The sequence below is a fragment of the Morus notabilis genome, unplaced genomic scaffold (genome assembly GCF_000414095.1).
Source record: "Morus notabilis unplaced genomic scaffold, ASM41409v2 Scaffold388, whole genome shotgun sequence".
Lineage (NCBI taxonomy): Eukaryota > Viridiplantae > Streptophyta > Magnoliopsida > Rosales > Moraceae > Morus > Morus notabilis.
In genome coordinates this window covers 291,783-313,274 of record NW_010362833.1, presented here as the reverse complement: position 1 = coordinate 313,274, position 21,492 = coordinate 291,783, and the positions used below count along the sequence as shown (strand labels likewise).

General features: G+C 35.5%; 2 protein-coding genes and 1 pseudogene across 3 annotated transcripts; all 3 read left to right on the top strand.

The window, feature by feature from the left end:
- Positions 1-521: 521 nt before the first annotated feature.
- LOC21403257 (polygalacturonase) lies at positions 522-2,079 on the top strand. Its single transcript, XM_010103039.2, has 3 exons — positions 522-1,007; positions 1,200-1,718; positions 1,849-2,079. The coding sequence occupies exons 1-3, from the start codon at positions 522-524 to the stop codon at positions 2,077-2,079; spliced, it is 1,236 nt and encodes a 411-aa protein (XP_010101341.2).
- A 2,886-nt stretch (positions 2,080-4,965) lies between these two features.
- LOC21403256 lies at positions 4,966-11,678 on the top strand (annotated as a pseudogene).
- Positions 11,679-17,719: 6,041 nt separating this feature from the next.
- LOC21403255 (ankyrin repeat-containing protein At5g02620) lies at positions 17,720-21,435 on the top strand. Of its 2 annotated transcripts, XM_024168847.1 has the most exons (4): positions 17,720-18,014; positions 18,475-19,017; positions 19,375-19,784; positions 20,140-21,435. In XM_024168847.1, exons 2-4 carry the CDS (start codon positions 18,525-18,527, stop codon positions 20,998-21,000), a joined length of 1,764 nt encoding a protein of 587 aa, XP_024024615.1. In that variant the 5' UTR covers positions 17,720-18,014; positions 18,475-18,524; the 3' UTR covers positions 21,001-21,435. The 2 variants fall into 2 exon arrangements, with proteins under 2 accessions (XP_024024615.1, XP_010101339.1); XM_010103037.2 differs by having other exon boundaries at positions 17,720-19,017.
- Positions 21,436-21,492: the final 57 nt, after the last annotated feature.

The following is a 21,492-nucleotide window of genomic DNA, read 5'->3' as shown; positions in this document are numbered from 1 at the left end:
CAAATTTTTGTAGTCCTTAATTTAATTTGCATTATTAATTATCAGCTGTGACTATTTATTTTCGAGATAAAAAGACATTTTCGGTTTACGCTGGGATCAGATTTTCAATCTCCAATCGAGATTATCTCTGCCAATTAAAAGCATATATACGTACTGATCATCCCATAATTCCCATTGATATATTAAGAAAAATTTGAGAAAAAAAAGTGCACATGTGTACACAGACAATCATTACTATGTAGCATTTACAATCAATACAAAATAGCCGTACACATATAGAGGTACGCATTTGTCAAGAAAACGTGAGAGTAACATTTAATCGACTTATTTTGAACGGAAAAACTTGTCAATAATCGACATAAAATATGTCGGTTCAAATTTGATTCCTTCATTAATTTATAGAGTAGATATATATATGCATACACGTAAGATGTATACCTTAATTCTCAAAATCCATTATATATATATATATATATATCTTGTTTGATCAAATAATCATCAATACATACATACAGTGCATAATGAAGATGCAGGCTTATAATAACTTGTCGTTGGGTGCAGCGTACTTTTGGATGCTGATGATAATCATAACAACGAGCTGCAGCTTATTTGAGTCCACAAATGGTGCTGCGCCTGCGTACAGCATCAACGTGGCGCGCTACGGTGCAAGATCAGACGGCAAAAGCGAGGCGAGCAAGGCGTTCATGAAGGCATGGTCAACGGCGTGCCACTCGGGGAGGCCGGCGGTGACAATATACGTGCCGCGAGGGCTTTACATGTTGAAAAATGTGGTGTTCACAGGGCCATGCAGGAGCAGGATTGTTTTCCAGATTGATGGCACGCTTCTTGCACCATCCAACTATTGGGAGCTGGGAAGCTCAGGGTTTTGGATTTTGTTCCACAGGGTTAATAGGATGTCCATTCATGGAGGCACTATTGATGCTAGGGCACATTCTTTCTGGGCTTGTCGAAAATCTCCCGGCAATAATTGCCCTCCTGGAGCAAGGGTAGGTCATTTTTCTAATTTAACTAAACTTGGCACATTAATTTATTTAATACTGTGAAAATTAAATATTACTTCGTTTTCTCACATAAATATTTTTATAGATATATTATTTCACGCCTAATTATGACCATGATACACACACACACACATGATATGACGCTGATCGACATGTATAAATGGATGGTGTATGCAGTCAATAGCGTTCTCGTGGTGCAGCAACATAGTGGTAAGTGGGTTAACTTCAACAAACAGCCAGATGAAGCACCTTACATTTGACCATTGCAACAATGTGTTGGTTCGCAAAGTGAAGATCAGAGCCCCAAGCTCAAGCCCCAACACCGATGGCATCCACATCCAGTCTTCCTCGGCCGTCACCATTCGCGGTGCCAACATTATGACCGGCGACGACTGCATATCTGTCGGCGCAGGGTCCCGCAACCTTTGGATGGAGAGAGTCACTTGTGGTCCTGGTCATGGAATAAGCATAGGGAGTCTAGGGGATTATGCAAATGAAGAAGGGGTCCAAAATGTAACGGTAACAAGTTCTACCTTCACAAAGACTCAAAATGGGGTAAGGATTAAGTCGTGGGCCAGACCCAGCAATGGGTATGCTACTGATATTGTGTTCCAGAATTTGATCATGAATAATGTCTACAACCCCATCATCATCGATCAAAAGTATTGCCCCGGTAACCAAGGTTGTCCTCATCAGGTATATTATATTAGTTATATATAAATATCATAATATTTAAGGACAAAATTTATTAGTCAAAGCAATTAGTTAATCTCTTGTGATTAAATTCTAATTATATATAGATGATTTGGTTTGTGATTGTTATTAGAGCTCAAGCGTGAAGATTAGCAGCGTGACATACAAGAATATAGTGGGAACATCGGCAACAGCAGTCGCAATGAATTTGTATTGCAGTAAGAATAATCCATGCCGGGGGATCAAATTACAAGACATAAAGCTTACTTATCATACAAGGTCCCCAACTTCTGTTTGTGTCAATGCTCGCGGCACCAGTAGCGGAGTTGTCATACCAAAGAGTTGTTTAGGGAGGAACTATTAATAATTGTTTATAATACATAATATATTAATATTATTAATATTAATAATAATAATAATAATAATATTATTATTATTATTATTATTTTTATTATTATTATCACTATTATCACTAGTAATAATACTATTACTATTATTACTATTATTACTATTATTACTATTATTATTATTATTATTATTATTATTATTATTATTATTATTATTATTATTATTATTACTACTATTATTATTATTACTATTATTATGTGTGTTGTGCACATGTTATTGTAAAATGAATAAACACTTTGCAGCTATGTTAAATAAACGTGATCATTATATTTGTTATCTTATCATAAATAAATGCTTTTTTAGTCATGGACATTGTACTTTACATCTTTTAATTTAAAAATATTAAGCTTAATTTCTTATTTTACTTACTTTTATATTTATTTTGCTGGAAACTATATAACATTAAAATAGAGAAATGTTAGCATTTTGTCACTCTCTTTATACTTTTTACATTTACTGTTTGATATGTGGACTCTACTAACACAATATATTATTATTTAACAAAATACGAGAGATCACTTGCTGAAGAAATTATAAACAACGCATGAAGCTTGTATTGTGAATGAAAATGGTTTTTAAGTTAATACTATTTGAGAAGAAGGTGAACTTAACAAAACAACAGGGGCAGCTCAAGGGTAAGGAATGAGTCAACGCCCCATCCTGCTTATTCTTTTTTTTTTTTATATATAGAAAAGGTGTATATTTTCTAGTGTATTCAAGTGAATTTTTTAAATTTTAAACGTGTTTTGTGGAAATATAAAGATTGTAATTTTCTTCATTTGAAATATTGATGTATCTTATTTTCCTCTAAACATCCAGGTTTCTTCTCCTCTAAAAAAAAAAATAAAAAAATAAAAAAATAATAATAAATAAAAACCCTCCAACAATACAACTTTTTCATTCCTGATTTCTCGTTCCTTCCATCTCAACATTCGTTTCAACGCTATTAAAAAAAATTATTCCAAAAGTACAATTTGAAGGCTTTTATAGTTCAATATTTGAATAATTTTATTGCTAGTTTTGTTATTCTTAATTTCTTCTTTGAGATTCATATCATATTTTTATCTATTGTCTTGTTTGGATAGAAGTTTTGTTATTTGTCTAACATAAATTACGAATATACTAATAATCTGGATACAAGGAAAGTAAGAGGAAAAACTTGAGAACAGAAAATTTTATTAAAGCCTAAAGAGGAGCTCTTGATTAAAAGATCTTATTAAAAGTCAAAGTTAAGTAGCTGAAACATATGAATTAGGAGTATGGTGATCGTAGAAAAAATATATATTAATAAAATAAATTAACCATGATCCTACCTAAAATCCACAATGTAACAGAAATTATTAAATTGACTAGCCAAATGATCTACCAAATTCAAGATATATATTAACAATAATTCTTGAGTAAAAAATTTAATCATAATTTTGCAGCTAGAAGAAAAAAAAAAAAACAATATATTTTACATATAAAAATGCATATAAATTTTCAAAAGGCCTCTTATACAATTTCGTTTAAGCCCTTGAGTCATCTTGACCCGGCCCTGCAAAACAAGTAATTAAGAGCTCTGTTATACTTCTCAAGGAATGAAAACTAATCATAGGTTACGAATGTGTCAGCATGCATGATGATCGATCATTTGAGTTTATGCATACTTTATGAAGCAAAGTAGTGCGTACGTACAAGGGGTACGATCTTGAATGTGTCCCTTCTCCCCATCTTACGCTTTATCTTCTCAGTTGTAATAATTTCTCAAAAGTTCAATAGTTTGGCGAAGAGGAAAGTGACGCTATGTTGAAGTTTACATGTTTGTAATGAAGTCGGATATAAAATTATATAGTCATCAACGTACGTTTGGCTATTGCCTTTTATATATGGTAATTTCTTTGGTATATGTATATCTGGAACATTATATATTACAATAAGCAGGTGGACTACCGTTATTACGGTTGAAGTGTTGAAAACTGAAAAGGGTAAAGTGCTTTTTAATGAGTACGGTTGCGGTTGACCAATTATATGCTATAATATAATTATATCATACTTAAGTGTTTAATTAGTAGTGCGTGTTTACATTCCTGCAAGTTCGGCAAGGATATCGCCTACTACTCCTCCGCGTTTCCTCCACGTGTCACGTGGATTAATTTGACAATATAATTCATCTTCTTATTTATCGCATAATGTCATTACAATAAGTACAATATATACCATCAATATTTATTATCAGTGAAAATTGATCATGACCATGCACCCTCTCTCTATCTCATTCATTTTCTTTCTTTTTTTCCCTGAAAAACAAAAAGAGGCTTCTACAACGATTTAAATATAAACAAAATTTAGTGAATAGAACATACTTTTTTTATTAATAATAGAACATATAATATACTTTGTGAGGGCATGCATTCATGCATCTTCTTATAAAGCACTTATCACATGGCCTCCTGCCGCCACCTCTGATCTCTCTCTCTCTCTCTCTCTCTACAACTTATCACATGCAATATATATATGTCTCCGTACATATCATAATTCATATGCACATGATCTATGTAAGCAATGACGCCCTTAATAATGGTTTTGACTTCGGCTTATTTAATGACTTGTATGTGAAACTAAGCAAATGGACATTAATATTCTAGAGTTGAAGTATCATTATTACTAACTATTGTACCCTATGTACGTATATATGTATATTACATGGTATATATATATATATACACACACATAATGTACATATAACCTGCAAACTGGTTATTCATTCGTTCCATAGCCATATTAACTAATTACTAAAAATCTCTAGCTAGCTCTCCCAAGTCTGTTTTTTCTCTTCATATTCATTACAACTTGAACAAAAATGGCAATAACTAGTCATAGTAAGCTTGTAAAAGTGGTTGTGTCATTGATCTTGTTCATGATGATGTCCTCCTCCTTCCAATTATCCCATGCGGCCTATGTTTTCAATGTGATCCGCTACGGTGCAAAAGCAGATGGCAAGACAGACTCTACCAAGGCTTTCCTGAGGGCGTGGGGAGCGGCCTGCGGCTCAAGGACGGCGGCAACGGTGCATGTGCCCAAGGGCAACTTCTTGATAAAGGCTGCAGTGTTCAGAGGGCCTTGCAGGGAACGAATTACAGTGCAGATAGATGGGACGCTTGTTGCGCCTTCAAACTACTGGGCTCTTGGCAACTCTGGCTACTGGATTTTGTTCATCAAAGTCAACAGACTTGCTGTTTATGGAGGCACTCTTGATGCCAACGGATCTGCCTTCTGGGCTTGCAGGAGACTTGGAAAGAATTGCCCTGTTGGAGCTCGGGTATCCGTGGCCGTATATATATAATTCATCAATATTATTGCTGTTGAGTTGTCATTATATATACATACATATATATATATATTAATAAAAATATTTTAATTATTGTGGCGTGATAATATTAGGGAACATGAAACGGGAAAGGAAGAAGGCATAATGTGAGCTACATGCATCCATTCTCACCACATAACTCTGCTAATTTTTAATGCTAGCTACATGCCTACATCACATAACTCTGTTATTTACTTAATTTAATTTTAAAAATCTACTATTTACTACAATTTTCTAAAAAAATATATATATAAAAAGAACTCGAGAAAAAACTAACTACCTTGAGTCTTTGACCAAAGCTTTAAATATTGAAAATGTTGAGCCCAAGGCCAATCTAGGAAATTGAGAAGCAAAGTTGGGCTGGATATGGGCCCATAAAGTAATAACGTTTTTTTTTTTTTATAAAAAATAAAGGGAAATAGTAGGAAATACTTAAGAAAGTATATAGGCTAATTTTTAGTTATAGAAATTAATAAGTCATAACTTGTCAAGTTATGGTTCATAATCAGATAAGTTATGGATAAATTTGTTAAGTTATGGTTCATAACCAGATAAGTTATGGACAATAACTTGTCAAGTTATGGTTCATAACCAAACAAGTTATGGACGAAAACAGTAATTTAGCATGTTTATTAACTTATGTAAATTATTGACCTATTAATTTTAATTCATCTCAAGTCTTGGCCTATTTCCCTCTTTCTCTCAAAAATATATATATGTATATATATTCTGATAGAAAAGCAGATTAAAGTAATAGTGATTTGGTATGAAAATGAAGTGAACTAGGTGTGGTTGTATAGGTTTGGTTTTTGTGGCTAATAATTATTAATATATATTATTACTAATTTGAAAAAAGTTGAATAATTGGATGCACAGTATTCACTGGGTCAGACAATGGAGTTAGAATAAAGTCGTGGGCAAGGCTTTGCAATGGGTTTGTGAGGAACATTCTCTTCCAGAATCTCATTATGAACAACGTTGAGAATCCTATTATTATTGATCAGAACTATTGCCCTAATAACCGAGGTTGTCCCCGCCAGGTGCGTAGTACATCAGTAATTTTTATTAATTCTAAAGTTTCATAATTATCTCTCTCATTGAAAATTATATAATTAATTAGCTACTAATTGTATATTTGATATGATTGAATTCATGATATATAGAGCTCGGGAATGAAAATTAGAGATGTAACGTACAGAAATATAAGAGGAACGTCGGCGACGGCAGAGGCAGTAACATTTGATTGCTTTTAGAGTTAGTAAGGATTTGGTTATTTTGTAATTATTCTTGATTAAGTGGGTTAGTCAACCCGTGTATGTATAAATAGTGCATTATCAGTGTATTTTGTACACAAGTTTAGTATTCTAATGAGAAGTGATTTTTCCTTCTTCATTTGCTTTTGCTTCCGTCATATGGTATCAGAGCAGCTATTTCGCTGCTCAATCTCGATTCTTCTTCGTCTCGATTCTTGATTCTCGATTCTCGATTCATCTTGAATCCTTATTTTTTCTTTGATTCCGACTGAATACTTTGGAATTCTTCGATATTCCTCTTTCATTTCTTTGGATATTCCAAGTTCTGGAAATTCCTCTTCTCCGTCAATTAGTAAATCCGCCATTGATGATCCTCTTAATCCGTTCTATCTCCATCATTCCGATAGCCCAGGCCTTGTTCTCGTTTCACAGCCGCTGACGGGAGGTAACTACGCCTCCTGGAGTAGAGCGATGCTGATTGCTCTTTCTGTGAAAAACAAATTAGGGTTCATCGATGGCTCCATTTCCAAACCTGGAGGTAATGATCTGAATCTTCTTAATTCATGGATTATGAACAATAATATGGTGATTTCTTGGATTTTGAACTTTGTGTCGAAGGAAATTTCTGCTAGTATTATTTTTTGAATCTGCTTCTGAAATCTGGCTCGATCTTAAGGATCGATTTCAACAAAGTAATGGACCTAGGATTTTTCAATTACATCGTGAATTGGTGAATCATAATCAGGATCAAAACTCTGTTAGTGTGTATTTTACAAAGCTAAAAATTTTATGGGAAGAACTCGGCAATTTTAGACCTGTTTGTAATTGTGGAAAGTGCACATGTGGAGGAGTTAAGGAGCTGAATTCTTATTATCAAATGGAATACACTATGTCGTTCCTCATGGGCCTTAACGATTCTTTTGCACAAGTAAGAGGTCAATTGCTCTTGATGGATCTTATTCCACCCATTAATAAGGTTTTCTCCCTGATTTCTCAAGAAGAACGTCAGAGATCAATTGGACAGCAAAATCTAGGCACTAATTCTGCTAATGGGATGGCTTTTGTTGTTAAAAATGATGGTTTCAAAGGCCCTGTTGCTAATGCTGACAATTGATATGCTGGAAATATAGAGGTCCGAAGAAAGACAGACCTTTTTGCACCCACTGCAATTACCATGGCCACACGATTGAAAAATGTTACAAGTTGCATGGCTATCCACCTGACTTCAAGCAACGATCGAAAAGTCAGCCTAATAATCAGATGGTGGCTGTTAATCAGCTCTCTAACCAGCCCAGTATGCCTGAGAAAAGTGACAGAGACACTAGAGGAACTGAGACTTTCTTCCAGAGCCTTGACAAGAACCAGTATCACCAGCTGATGGCCATGTTTGCTAGCCACCTGTCCTCCTTTGCTACGACCAGTGAACATCAGGATGCTCCTACTACTTCTTTCACAGGTACATGTTTCTGTGATATCTAAGTTGTCTTCTTTAAACTATTGGATAGTGGATTCCGGAGCTTCTAGGCATATATGTTCGAATGCAAATGCTTTTCTCTTTGAGGCCTTTAAAGAACTCTACTGTCACCTTGCCATATCATACACATGTGGCTGTTCATTTCTATGGTGATGTCCGACTAAACCCTCATTTGTTATTGAGAGATGTCCTGTTTATTCCAGAATTCAAGTTTAACTTGCTTTCTGTGAGTGCTCTCATAACAGATGTGCGTCTTACTGTCAGTTTCTTTCATAATCACTTTATTATTCAGGAAATCAGCTCTAGGAGGATGATTGGCAAGGGTGAAAAGCTGCAGGATCTTTATATTCTTAACACAGACAAATTTGGTGTAGATTCTTTTGTTAATAATGTTTCTGTTCATGTTTGGCATAATCGACTTGGTCATCCATCTTACAAGAGATTGGATACCTTGAAAAGTCAATTGCCTTGTGATGTTACCAAGATTAATAAAACTGATCCTTGCTACATTTGTCCTTTAGCCAAGCAAAGGAGATTACCTTTTATTTCTCATCATCACATGTCTCAGTTTGCTTTTGACTTGATTCATTGTGACATCTGGGGTCCATACCATATGCCTGCTCATTCTGGTCATAGGTATTTTTTAACCCTGGTTGATGATTGTACCCGTTTTACTTGGGTTTTTCTTCTTAAAAACAAGTCTGATGTGTCAACAACAATTCCAAGATTTTCCACATGGTCAATACTCAGTTTAACAAGAAAATCAAGGAATTCAGGTCTGATAATGCCAAAGAGTTGGCGTTCACAGATTTTTTTCATGAACATGGAGTCCTACGTCAATTCTCCTGTGTGGACAGACCGCAGCAAAACTCTGTGGTTGAGAGAAAACATCAGCATTTATTAAATGTTGCTTGAGCGTTATATTTTCAGTCTCGGGTTCCTATTCAGTTTGGAATGAATGTATCTTAACAGCAACATTCTTGATTAATCGAACACCTTCTCCTTTGCTTACAAACAAAGCTCCATATGAACTCTTATATGAGCTGATTACTCCCTTTTAAAGGTGTTTGGTTGTCTTGCTTTTGCCTCCACCTTACTTGGCCACCGAGCAAAGTTTCATCCGCGAGCTCGAGTTTGTGTCTTCTTAGGTTATCCTCCTGGTATGAAAGGATATAAGTTGTATGATATTGCACAAAAGCAGGTCTTTGTCTCTAGGGATGTCGTGTTTCATGAAGAAATCTTTCTTTTTCACTCCGTTATTGTTGAGGACTCTTTAATTGATCCATTTCCTGATCTTGTTCTGCCACAGCCGCAAGTTGAGGTTCCCTTTGAAGATCCACTTCCGGTTCTTCCTTCGGATATTTCCTCCCTTTCATCTATAAGACCTTCTTCTTCCCACGAGCCCTCACCCTCACTGGGTGTTGTTGCTCTTCGGAAGTCTTCACGGTTACATCAGCCTCCTTCCTATCTTCGGGACTTTCACTGCGATTTACTATCTTTCAATTGTCAAGCTGATTCTCTTCCTTCTAGCAGTATGTATCCTTTGGCCAACTACTTGTGTTATGATTCTTTGTCTGCATCTCACAAGCACTTGGTGTTGCAAGTCTCCTCACATTTTGAGCCTCAATTTTATCATCAAGCTGTTAAGTTTCCACATTGGAGGGAGGCCATGAAGGCTGAATTGGATGCTATGGAAACCAATCACACTTGGTCCGTTGTTTCCTTGCTTACGGGGAAACATTCCATTGGCTGCAAATGAATTTATAAAATCAAGTATAAGTCTGATGGTTCTGTGGATAGGCATAAAGCCCAGTTAGTTGCCAAGGGCTACACTCAACAAGAAGGTGTTGACTTTATTGAAACCTTCTCTCCTGTTGCAAAGTTGGTTACTGTTAAGGTTTTGTTGGCCCTTGCTGCTAGCCAGAATTGGCATCTTGCTCAACTAGATGTGAATAATGCTTTTCTCAATGGGGATCTATTTGAGAAAGTTTATATGGACTTGCCTCTTGGTTATGTTACTCAGGGGGAGAACTTTCGGCAACAGGGTAAGATGGTTTGTAAGCTTCATAAGTCCATTTATGGACTCAAACAAGTCTCTAGACAGTGGTATTCTAAGTTCTCACATTCCCTTATCCGGTTTGGTTTTGTTCAATCCAAATCCGATTACTCCTTGTTTACCAAGGGCTCTGGTTCTTCCTTTGTGGCCTTATTGGTTTATGTGGATGATATCATCATTACAGGACCATCACTCTTTGCCATAGATTCTTTGAAATTATTTCTTCAAAGTCAATTCAAGCTTAAGGATTTAGGTCCTTTGAAATATTTCCTTGGTCTTGAAATAGTAAGGTCTCTTGTCCTTTTCCAGTGACACTATACTCTATAGTTGTTAGAAGAGGACACTGGTTTTCTGGCCAGCAAGCTGTCCATTGTACCTATGGATCCAAAAATTCAACTCAGTGCCACTGATGGAGAGCTCCTCTCAGATGTATCTCAGTATAGGCGCCTTATTGGTAGGCTTCTGTACCTCACTTTGTCTCAGCCTAATATTACTTTTGCTGTGCACAAACTTAGTCAATTCCTGGCACAACCACGAGTCCCACATTTGGCTGCTGCTCATCATCTTCTTCGGTATCTCAAGTCTGCTCCCGGTCAAAGTTTGTTCTTCTCTGCTTCTTCTTCCCTCCAGCTCAAGGCTTTCTCTGATGCAAATTGGGGTTCTTGTCTAGATACCAGGAAGTCTGTCACTGGTTTCTGTGTATTTTTAGGGGAGTCTTTAGTGTACTGGAAAGCCAAGAAACAGACTACCATTTCTCGGTCTTCTGTTGAGGCTGAATATCGCGCCTTAGCCGCTGTCACTAGTGAATTAACTTGGCTGACACAGTTGCTGCAGTGTTTTGCTGTGACACTATCTCCACCAACCCTTCTGTTCTGTGATAATCAAGCCGTGATTCACATTGCCACCAATCCTACATTCCATGAACGAACTAAGCATATTGAGATCGATTGTCATTTTGTTCGTGATAAGATTGTGGCTGGACTTATCAAGCTCATGCCTATTCGCTCTGAGCACCAGCTTGCATATATGTTCACCAAACCGCTGCCTGCTGCATTGTTGTCCTCACTTTTGTCCAAGATGGCTGTCAAGAATATTTACAGTCCATCTTGAGGGGGAGTTTTAGGGTTAGTAAGGATTTGGTGATTTTGTAATTATTCTTGGTTAAGTGGGTTAGTCAACCCGTGTATGTATAAATAGTGCATTACCAGTGTATTTTGTACACAAATTTAGTATTCTAATGAGAAGTGATTTTTCCTTCTTCATTTGCTTTTGCTTCCGTCATAATTGCAGCGCAAGCAATCCATGCAGAAAAATAAGAACGCAAGGCATCAAGCTCACTTACATGAACAAGGCTGCCACTTCCTCCTGCAGGAACGTTGCTGGTACCAGCACTGGCAATCTCGTCTCCAACAGTTGCCTCTGACTAATCATAAATTAATATAATTCATGCCATGTTTTTTTATTATTATTATTATTTTTTGTTTTTAAACCTAGCTAGCTATACATATATATATATATATATATATATATACTTTTCCAATTTAATCATATATAATATGTGATCGAACTAATCGTGTTGGCTATATATATATATATATATATGTACAAATGATCATTAACAAGAATCAAATGAAGCACCAGTAGTACTGTTGCGTAGTAACGTCTACTTGGTGGCCGAGTGAGAATACAACAACATGGAAGCAGTAGTACTTGTTAAAGTTTTCCATGTCCAAGCGTTGCAGTAATTTATTTCATGTTAGTTTATTATTTATATTGCCTAATCATATGTGCATTATAATATGCGGTAATCAAAGTTTCAATTTCAAATAAATGAAGATCTCTTAAATGCCTTCTAACTTTGACTGTTAGTATTAATTCCAAGAATAATATTTAACAGCAGAAAAAAAAAAAGAAGACGAAAAAGGCAGATATTTAATGAAATTAATAATCTCACATGCACGTTGAAAATATGGTAGCAAGCATAAAATATGATCATGATGGATGTAGAATTAATCAATGACTCTGTCACACCAGCAGTCTCGCAGTCAATGGAGAGTCTCAACTTCCTTGTATATGACGATGAACTAGTTCATCAGCCAACTATATATCATGCATCTAAAAAAGAAACTTCAAAAGAGTACCCTTTTTTCTTTTTTTCTTTTTTTGTCTAGAACTCTTATATATATATATATATATATATATTGACCACCTAGAATCTTAATCAAATTCCCATGTTCTGTTTTCCGGGTCAAACTTTTGGATCAGTTTTTTTTTCAATTGACGGGTCATGGATGCTGCAATAACTAATATATATACATACACATATATATTTGTATTCAAATTTGTTCTAGATATATAAGGATCGTAAGAATTAAATGCATATATAAGTACAAATATCCAAGTGTCTAAGTCGTACGTAGTTTCTATATTTGAAATTATTGACTTTTAAAAGCATAAAAAATGCAATATCAGTCAACAAAGGACGCCTTGCTCGCTAGTGCGACAATAATATGAAATGAAAATTCATTGTGAATGGGCCATAATTAGATAACAATGACTCCCCATTGCTTTCTGTCATTTTCTCCCAACAAATTTTAGGTACACGTCAACTTGCACCCAACAAATTTTAGGTACCCGTCAACTTGCCCTCTTTCCCCCACCAATAATTTTCTTTTCATTATTACCATTTCTTAAACGTGGCAGTAAAATTAAAAATAACCACGTCCTTTTGGCGCAGACGCAAAGCAAGTGTAACTAGACGAAATTTGGCTTTTAAAATGATAATATTTAGTGGAGGCTTGCAGACGTTTCAGAATTATTTTTAATTTATGTGTATTTTTTATAAAAAAAAATATTATAATAAGTTATGAATTATAATCAAATTATAACACGAATTTTGATACTAAATAAATCCAATTTGAGGCCAAATGCCAATTTGGTTGGCCGGCACAACAGAATTAAAAAAACAACTATTGGGTTCCTTAAATTATATTATATATTAATGCAGAAAAAAGAAATATAAAAAAGACAAATAAATTTTCATATTAGACAATAAAAAGAGGTTTTATATATATTTAGAATGGGAAAATAAGAACATCACCATCTAATGGCGCATTTCGTAATGTATTAATTAGATGTCTCCGCAAAGAAACCACCCAGAGTCGTAACCAGCAAATTACGTAGTTGAGAATACTTCTATATCTCTAACATCATTTTCTTCCCATTTCACATTTTTGTTTGAAAATTCAATTCTGTAAAATCTTCCCTTTTCCTACATTTATTAATAAAACAACTAATTATGGTGCATATATATATATATGTATATGTATTATAGAGGAGAGGAAAAAGAGGGCTCAAGTTAAAATAAAGCGTCATTATTGGTGGTTCCACACAATAATTATTGTCACTCAGATGCAGTATATATAAAGAACGTGTGCATAATATATGTGATGAGAAAAATATTAAAGATACCATTAATGTTAAACATCACTGTTAATAAAAAATAGACCTTTTATATTTTATATTTTATTAATGAGTAGTGAGAAGTATAATGAATCTCTTTTATGTATTCACTTCCTGTGGCTTTTGGGGTCTGAAAAAGTAAAACTACTCTTATTTAAACGCAAAGGGAAAACTTTCTCCTCAACAGAACCAGAAGACGCTAAAAGACAAAGTATTATATGGTAAAGAAAGCAACCGTCTACATCAATTACAAAATATCAGGCAATAATAAAGAGCTACAAAATCTTATCATCATATTATACAAAATCGTTTACTGTTTATGTTTAGCCTTTGATTGACCAGTCTGTCATGAGGAGGGTTAATGGTGCGATGAGAAGCTAGGCTCTGCTCTTGTTTACTTATTTGGTTTTTTCTTTAAATGGTTTACTTATTTGTTTTTTAAGTATATAATAATAATAAAGTAATTTACTAATTTGTTTTTATTCCATTATTGTTATTAAATTATTATTACTATTATTATTATTATTATTTTATACAAGGCGGCGGGATAAAACTCGCAACATTTGGGAAAGCCCCGCCCCTAGTTTTTTTTATTATTAAATATTCTTCCTCCTTTTTTTTTGGGCTCTTTTTATTACCTTTTTAGGCTACTCACCACGTTTTATTTATAATTATCTTTTTTGAAGTAATGATATATACGATAAATATTATTGCCGGTCAAATGGAGTCGTAGGAAAACATGATTTTAAAAAAATGGTTTATTTTAATAATAGTACTCTTAAATAAATGATTATTAATTTTAATAATATTTTTTGTATACTTTCATAAGTATAATTATGTGAGCAGTGTGAGGTAAAATAATTTCTATACCATTTAAATCAAAATTATCATTTAAAAACACATCAAAGAAACTCTCAACTCTCTCACGCCCATACTTTCTCTTTGTACACCCCATTTTTGGCTCTCTCTCTCTCTCAAGTTTGGCCTCTCTCTCTACTCAGTCTTTCTCTTCCCTATTCCTTCATTTCATCATCGCCAATACTCCGATTGTGCATCAGATCGAGGTTGGTACACAATTTTTTTTTTTGTTTTTCTTTTATTTTTTCTTTTTAAATTTATTTTTAGAGAGACTTAGTACATATAATTCAAAAAAAAAAAAAATGACTGAGTTGAACTTAATGTGCTAGGAATTGATATTATCCTTCGTCAATTTGAGATTTTAGATGGTTTATAATTGTTATGTAAACTAATTGTAACGACCACTACATCAAAAACATAGTTGACCTTGGTGTTATATGTTCGGTCATAATAATATGACCAATCAGTCATAATAGTATGAGTCATTGTCTATGAGTCAAATTATAACAGTACGGGTCAAAATGACCGGTCATAGTATTATGACCATCCATAAGGTAGTCATAGTGATGTGACCGGACTGCCATAATAATATAACTAAAATGACCCATAGTGTTATGACTAGCATACTATGATTGCCTTATGACCGGTCATTACACAGTGTTATGACTTGCCATTTCTAATTACTCTATGCCGACTAGGAGTAATTGCATGTTGACTAATAGTTATTGTTTTTGAAATTATTTAGGAATGACTGCTGGATTGAACGTCTTCATCAAGTACAATGGACATTGAGATCGTACTTTGAGATACGTCGGTTGTGAAATGAAGGGGATATTGGTCCCCACCAACCCAACTTATATTGGTCTTATAGATTTGGTGAGAAATGTGCTTGGGATTCAGCCACAAGGAAAAAGTTTATCCTTAAGTTATGTTGTTACAGATGGGAAAGCTCCTGTGAAGATATCGTTGGTCATAGTGCAGTCATAATAATATGACTACCATAAGGTTGAGTCAGAGAACAAAAATGACCACAATGACAATCCAATGAAGCTCGTAAATTTTAAATAACTAACCTTCTTATCTGCTTTATCTTCCTCCAAAGGCATCTTTTCCTCTAAAGTCTTTTTTTTCTTCTAAGATGACAAAAATTCGTAAAAAAAAAAAAGAACAATAAATACAAAAAAAGTAAATTCAAAAAAAAGAAAACAAGAAAGCAAACAAAGTTGTTAACTAATGTACTATGATTGACACACTAAAAGTCTGACAATTGTTTGATCATAGTACTATGACCGACGGTCATAAGTATTATGACTGATGACTGCCCATAAAAAAAAGTTTGACAATTGTGCGGTCACATTACTATGACCTAAGGTCATAATGCTATGACCGCAAGGCAATCGCACTATAAGCCTGGCAATTGTGCGGCCACATTACTATGACATAGGGTCATAATGCTATGACCGCAAGGCAGTCGCACTATAAGCCTGACAATTGTGCGGTCACATTACTATGACCGAGGGTCATAATGTTATGACCGCAAGGTAGTCGCACTATGAGCCTGACAATTGTGCAGTCACATTACTATGACCGAGGGTCATAATGCTATGACTGCAGGCTCATCAGTCAGACAATCGCACTATGCGCATGCTTACCAAATGGGCGGTCATAGTAATTATGACTGTCGGTCATATTATTATGACCGTACGATGTGCCTGTCTTATGACTGGTCATAATAAAATTACCAAGCGATCATAATGATATGACCCGCCATCAGACAGAGTCACAGACCAAATAATGCGCAATGAGAATCCAATGACCTTCGGCGAAAAGGGGGAGGTTTCATCGGTTCGTTCTTCTCCGACGAAGAGGTTTAGCCGTTGATTTCTCTGGCGAAGGTTCGTCGGCTCTCATCATGTAGTGAGGTGGGTTCTCGCTGTCGTGGGTTCGTCGGTGCTCAAGGTGGTAGACGTTGGTGGTCGTTGGGGTTTTTGGGTCTCTGTACACACCCGCGTTCGTTCTCATCCTCTCTCTACTTTGAATATTTTAATTATAAAAGCCTTCATAATATATATTCAAGGCTTTAAAACTGAAATGAGGCACAATTGTCATTTTAACTTAAGTAAAAACGGTATGGTCCCACTTTTACTCACATGGCGATGCTAATTGTAAAAGTATACAAAAATGATGCTAAAATTAATAATCATTTATTCATGAGTGCTATTATTGAAATTAACCAAAAAAAATGAAAATCGAATAGAATGCAGTTTTTTTTACCTTTTAGTATTGAATTAAGAAGTTAGAGAAAAAGGATTGTTGCATAAAAATTGTAAAAAATGGAGTGAATTTTATGATAAGATAAAAGAGAATAATAGCAAAAAAAAAAAATACAAATTTTATGATTTCTTAAAAAAATTGAAAAAGGTAAGGTCATGTTTATTTTACCGATTCGAGTTTAGAATTCAAATTTTGTTAGAGTAAAAAGTTATTACAAACAGTCACATTTAACTTTTTTGCTACAATAAAAAGTTCTTACATAAAATCACATCTCAACTAGAATTTAAAACTCGAATCAGCGAATTAAACTGGTCCTAAGTAAAAGTAAGATCAATTTTAGCCCCATTCATTTTACCGATTCGAGTTTAAAATTTGAGTTTTGTTACAGTAAAAAGTTTTTAGAAACAGTTACATTTAACTTTTTTACTATAATAAAAGTTATCATATAAAGTCACATATCAACTCGAATCAAACTAAACGGACCCTTTATGTTTTTTTTTTTTAAATCTACCTCACCAATAAATTCTCATAGAAATGATAAAAAGTAGGAGAGTAAGGCCTCATTCACTTCGCAGATTTGAGTTTTCAATTCGAGTTAAGATGTTATATTTTTTGAGAGCTTCTAACTATAGAAAAAAAGTTAAAAAAAGTTAAATGTGACATTTATTGAGTGTTTTTAATTATAAAAATTAAAAATTAAAAATGATAAAATAAATAAAATCTAAATAATAAAAATAAGGTGTAGATAATGTGTGAATAAATTATTGAACATAGATGTCTAATAATGTGTGGTGTTGGTAATTATTAAAAAAAAAAAAAAAAAAAGGTGTGTGGTGTTCTCAGACTCAGCAATGTTGTCTGTTGTGTCTGTCTTACTCAAACTCAAAAGCTCTGTTCATTTTTTCTTTTGGGGGAGTATTTTAATGTTGTGATTCATCATCATTCATGAATATGATAGCGCTCATATTCTGAGTTGGGAGGATTAATCTGCTGTTGGTGTTGGTGTTGGGTTTGTTTTTGTTTGTAGAATCTGATCTTCTTCCCCTCCTAAGGGGAAAAGGTCAAAAGGATTACGATTCCATTCAGACAAAGTTTTGAGCTTTGGGAAAGTAGCGGGTTTTTTTGATTGCGCTGCCTCGTTGGATCTCAAAAATACTCTCTCAAGGTACTCGTATTTCTGGTTTTGCTTATCTATATCTACCTTCCTCTTTTTGTTTCTCCGATCGTCAGCCTCTTTTTCGTTGGTTGGTTGGTATTCAAGTTTTGATCTTTGAATCTTGTAGAGAGAGAGAGAGAGAGAGAGAGAGAGGCCTTAAAACTAAATTTTCTATTATATATCATCGTCATCAGAGAATTGGATCCTTGTCTGCGTGCGTGGTCTGCTTTTCTGTCTGCTGTCTTTAGATTTCCAGAAAACTTTCAAGTTTCTGATCATGGAAAAATAAAAATAAAAATAAATAGAAAAATAAATAAGAAAAAGGATTCTAGTTTCTGGGCTTTGGAATCCGAATATCAGAATCACAAGCACTAGGACTAGGAAATTGGTTTTGATTTAAATTTTTCAAGTTTCTGACCACGGAAAAAGTAAACTAGTTACTGGGCTTTGGAGTTTTCATATATATCAGAATTGCTACAACTGGGAAGAAGTTGGTTGGGTTTGGGTGATAATCAATTGATGGAGAAAGAGAGCAGTTCTAGGGGAGCAGCTATGGAGAAACAACAAAGTTTCCGCGGAGTTGTAATGGAGAAGCAGGCAAGCTTTGGCAAGGGAATTGAGAAACAGAAGAGCTTCCGCGGATTCATGGATAAGCAGAAGAGCTTCCGCATAGTGATGGAGAAGCAGCTCAGCTTCATTGGCGGAGGCGACCGCAACAAGAAGAACAAGGATTCCCCCGGTAAGAGAGGCGATTCTCAAATTCATTTGGCCGCTCGAGCTGGCAATTTAGCAAGGGTCCGAGATATTCTTCACAGCTGTTCTAGCAAGGAATCAGTAGATTGGTTGTCGAGGACGAATCAGGAGGGGGAAACACCTCTTTATGTTGCGGCAGAAAGCGGGCATTCCGTGATGGTCGGGGAGATGCTCAAGTACATGGACCTTCAGACGGCTTCCCTCACAGCAAGAAATGGCTACGATCCGTTCCACATTGCTGTTAGACAAGGTCATCTTGGTAAGTTCTTTGCATCCACCATTCTCGAGATTAACTCTTCTACTGTATCTCTTATTTCGTTTCTCCTGTCACAATAGCAAATCTACTAATAAAAATTCAATGCCTACTCCTGAGTAATCTCTTTTTCCAATCACTCGACTCGATTATTTCATGTTACTAAGTTTAATGTTAGCTAGATCAGTGTACATGTATGCGTTTCAATGATGTTATTTGTAAAACCTGTTTAACTGTCTAGAAAACTGCAGGACCATTTTTTAACAATGTTTTCATCTTTCTTTTTTGTCTTCTTTAATTACCAACTGATCAGACCGTAACTTCACCACATTGCTCAATTTATTGTTTTTTTATTATCTGCAGATGTGTTAAAGGAACTTTTGCATTTATTCCCCAACTTGGCCATGACCACGGATTTGTCCAATTCAACCGCCTTACACACTGCTGCCACCCAGGGGCACATTGAAATAGTAAATCTTCTGCTGGAAACAGACTCGAACCTCGTGAAAATAGCCCGAAACAATGGCAAGACCGTGCTTCATTCAGCAGCGAGGATGGGGTACTTGGAAGTGGTGAAATCCCTATTACGCAAGGATCCAAGTACTGGTTTTAGGACTGATAAAAAGGGCCAAACTGCACTGCACATGGCTGTGAAAGGGCAAAATGAGGTGATTGTGCTGGAATTGCTGAAGCCTGATCCTGCAGTTTTGAGTTTGGAAGATAATAAGGGAAATACAGCATTGCATATTGCCACAAGGAAGGGCCGTATTGAGGTACCTTCTTTAGCTTTTTTTCTTTCCCATTTTCTTTTCAGCCCATTTTTAGTGATTCATAATTTTGCCGTCTCAGTTAATTTTAAGTTTCGAGTTCTTTCAGACATGCCTATCACATGCTGAACATTTGTCTTGTTCCAGCATGTCATGAGGGTTGAGATAGGATTTTGATGAAAGAAAGCTTTCTCTGATGAAATTATGAAGTTTGCTTGCGTAGTAAATGAAATTTGAACTAGCTTAATTTCTTCTCCCCAAATATTTTGTTTCTATCCGGTATTCAAAATTTGGCTTGACACTATCTTATATGTATTTGGCTATCAATCGGTGATTGAAATTCGTTTTTATGTCCTTGCAGAATGTAAGATGTTTGCTATCCGTTGAAGGTGCTAACATCAACGCAATTAACAAGGCTGGTGAAACCCCTCTCGATATTGCTGAAAAAATTGGAACACCAGAACTTGTCTCTGTTCTAAAAGAAGCGGGGGCTACAAATTCCACTGACCAAGGAAAGCCTCCGAATGCTGCAAAGCAACTTAAGCAAACTGTCAGCGACATAAAACATGATGTCCAGTCACAGCTACAGCAGACCCGCCAGACTGGAGTTAGGGTCCAAAAGATCGCAAAGAGGCTGAAGAAGCTCCACATTAGTGGGCTGAATAATGCCATAAACTCCGCAACTGTTGTGGCGGTTCTCATTGCCACAGTTGCTTTTGCAGCCATCTTCACTGTGCCTGGCCAGTTTGTAGAGAAGGAAACTCCAGGATTTACGCTTGGACAAGCGCATATAGCAAAAAGTGCTGCTTTTATTGTCTTCTTCTTGTTTGACAGCCTTGCTTTGTTTATTTCGCTGGCGGTTGTGGTAGTCCAGACATCTGTGGTTGTGATTGAGCAGACAGCAAAGAGGCAGCTTGTATTCGTGATTAATAAGGTAATGTGGCTGGCATGCCTCTTCATCTCGATCGCGTTTATTTCTCTCACATACATCGTGGTGGGATCACACAAGTGGCTTGCTATCTTTACAACAGTTCTTGGCAGTTCCATCATGCTCACTACGATCGGCTCAATGTGCTATTGTGTCGTCTTACATAGGATGGAGGAGACAAAGTTCAGGAATATAAGAAAGGCTGAGAGTCGGTCCCGCTCTTTCTCTGTGTCTATGGCGGCATCAGATTCAGAAATTTTGAACAGTGAGTATAAGAGAATGTACGCACTTTAAGGTCGGTGTTTGGAGGGTCAAAACGGAAGGATAGAATGCCTTCTCTGTTTTTTTTATCTTGGGATAACTATATGCTGAAATGTCCTCTTACCCTGGAATTAAGAAGATATGGAGAGCACACAGATTCGGCATGCATTGGAGTAAGTTATTCAGGTCATTCAGCTCTCCATTTCTTGCGGCTTTATGGTTATGGTCATCCTAGAATTTCTGTAAAGATTAGAAAGCTTATCCTTATGAAAGAGAGAGAACTAAACTTAATGGCTGCTCTTGAGCAGATTGGCACCTCTATATATACAAAAATTCTCTCAGGGCTTTTATGCACGATCTATTTGTAGTGCAATTGACGCATGATGTTTATGATTATCATAATCATGATCCGCCTAATGCAATGTAAGTAATATTTGATAGCAATAGCAACTACGAGTTTTCGTTGCACCTAGTTGTACCCTCTTCTATGTTTACTTTATTATTATTAATTTCTTTGTTTTTTTT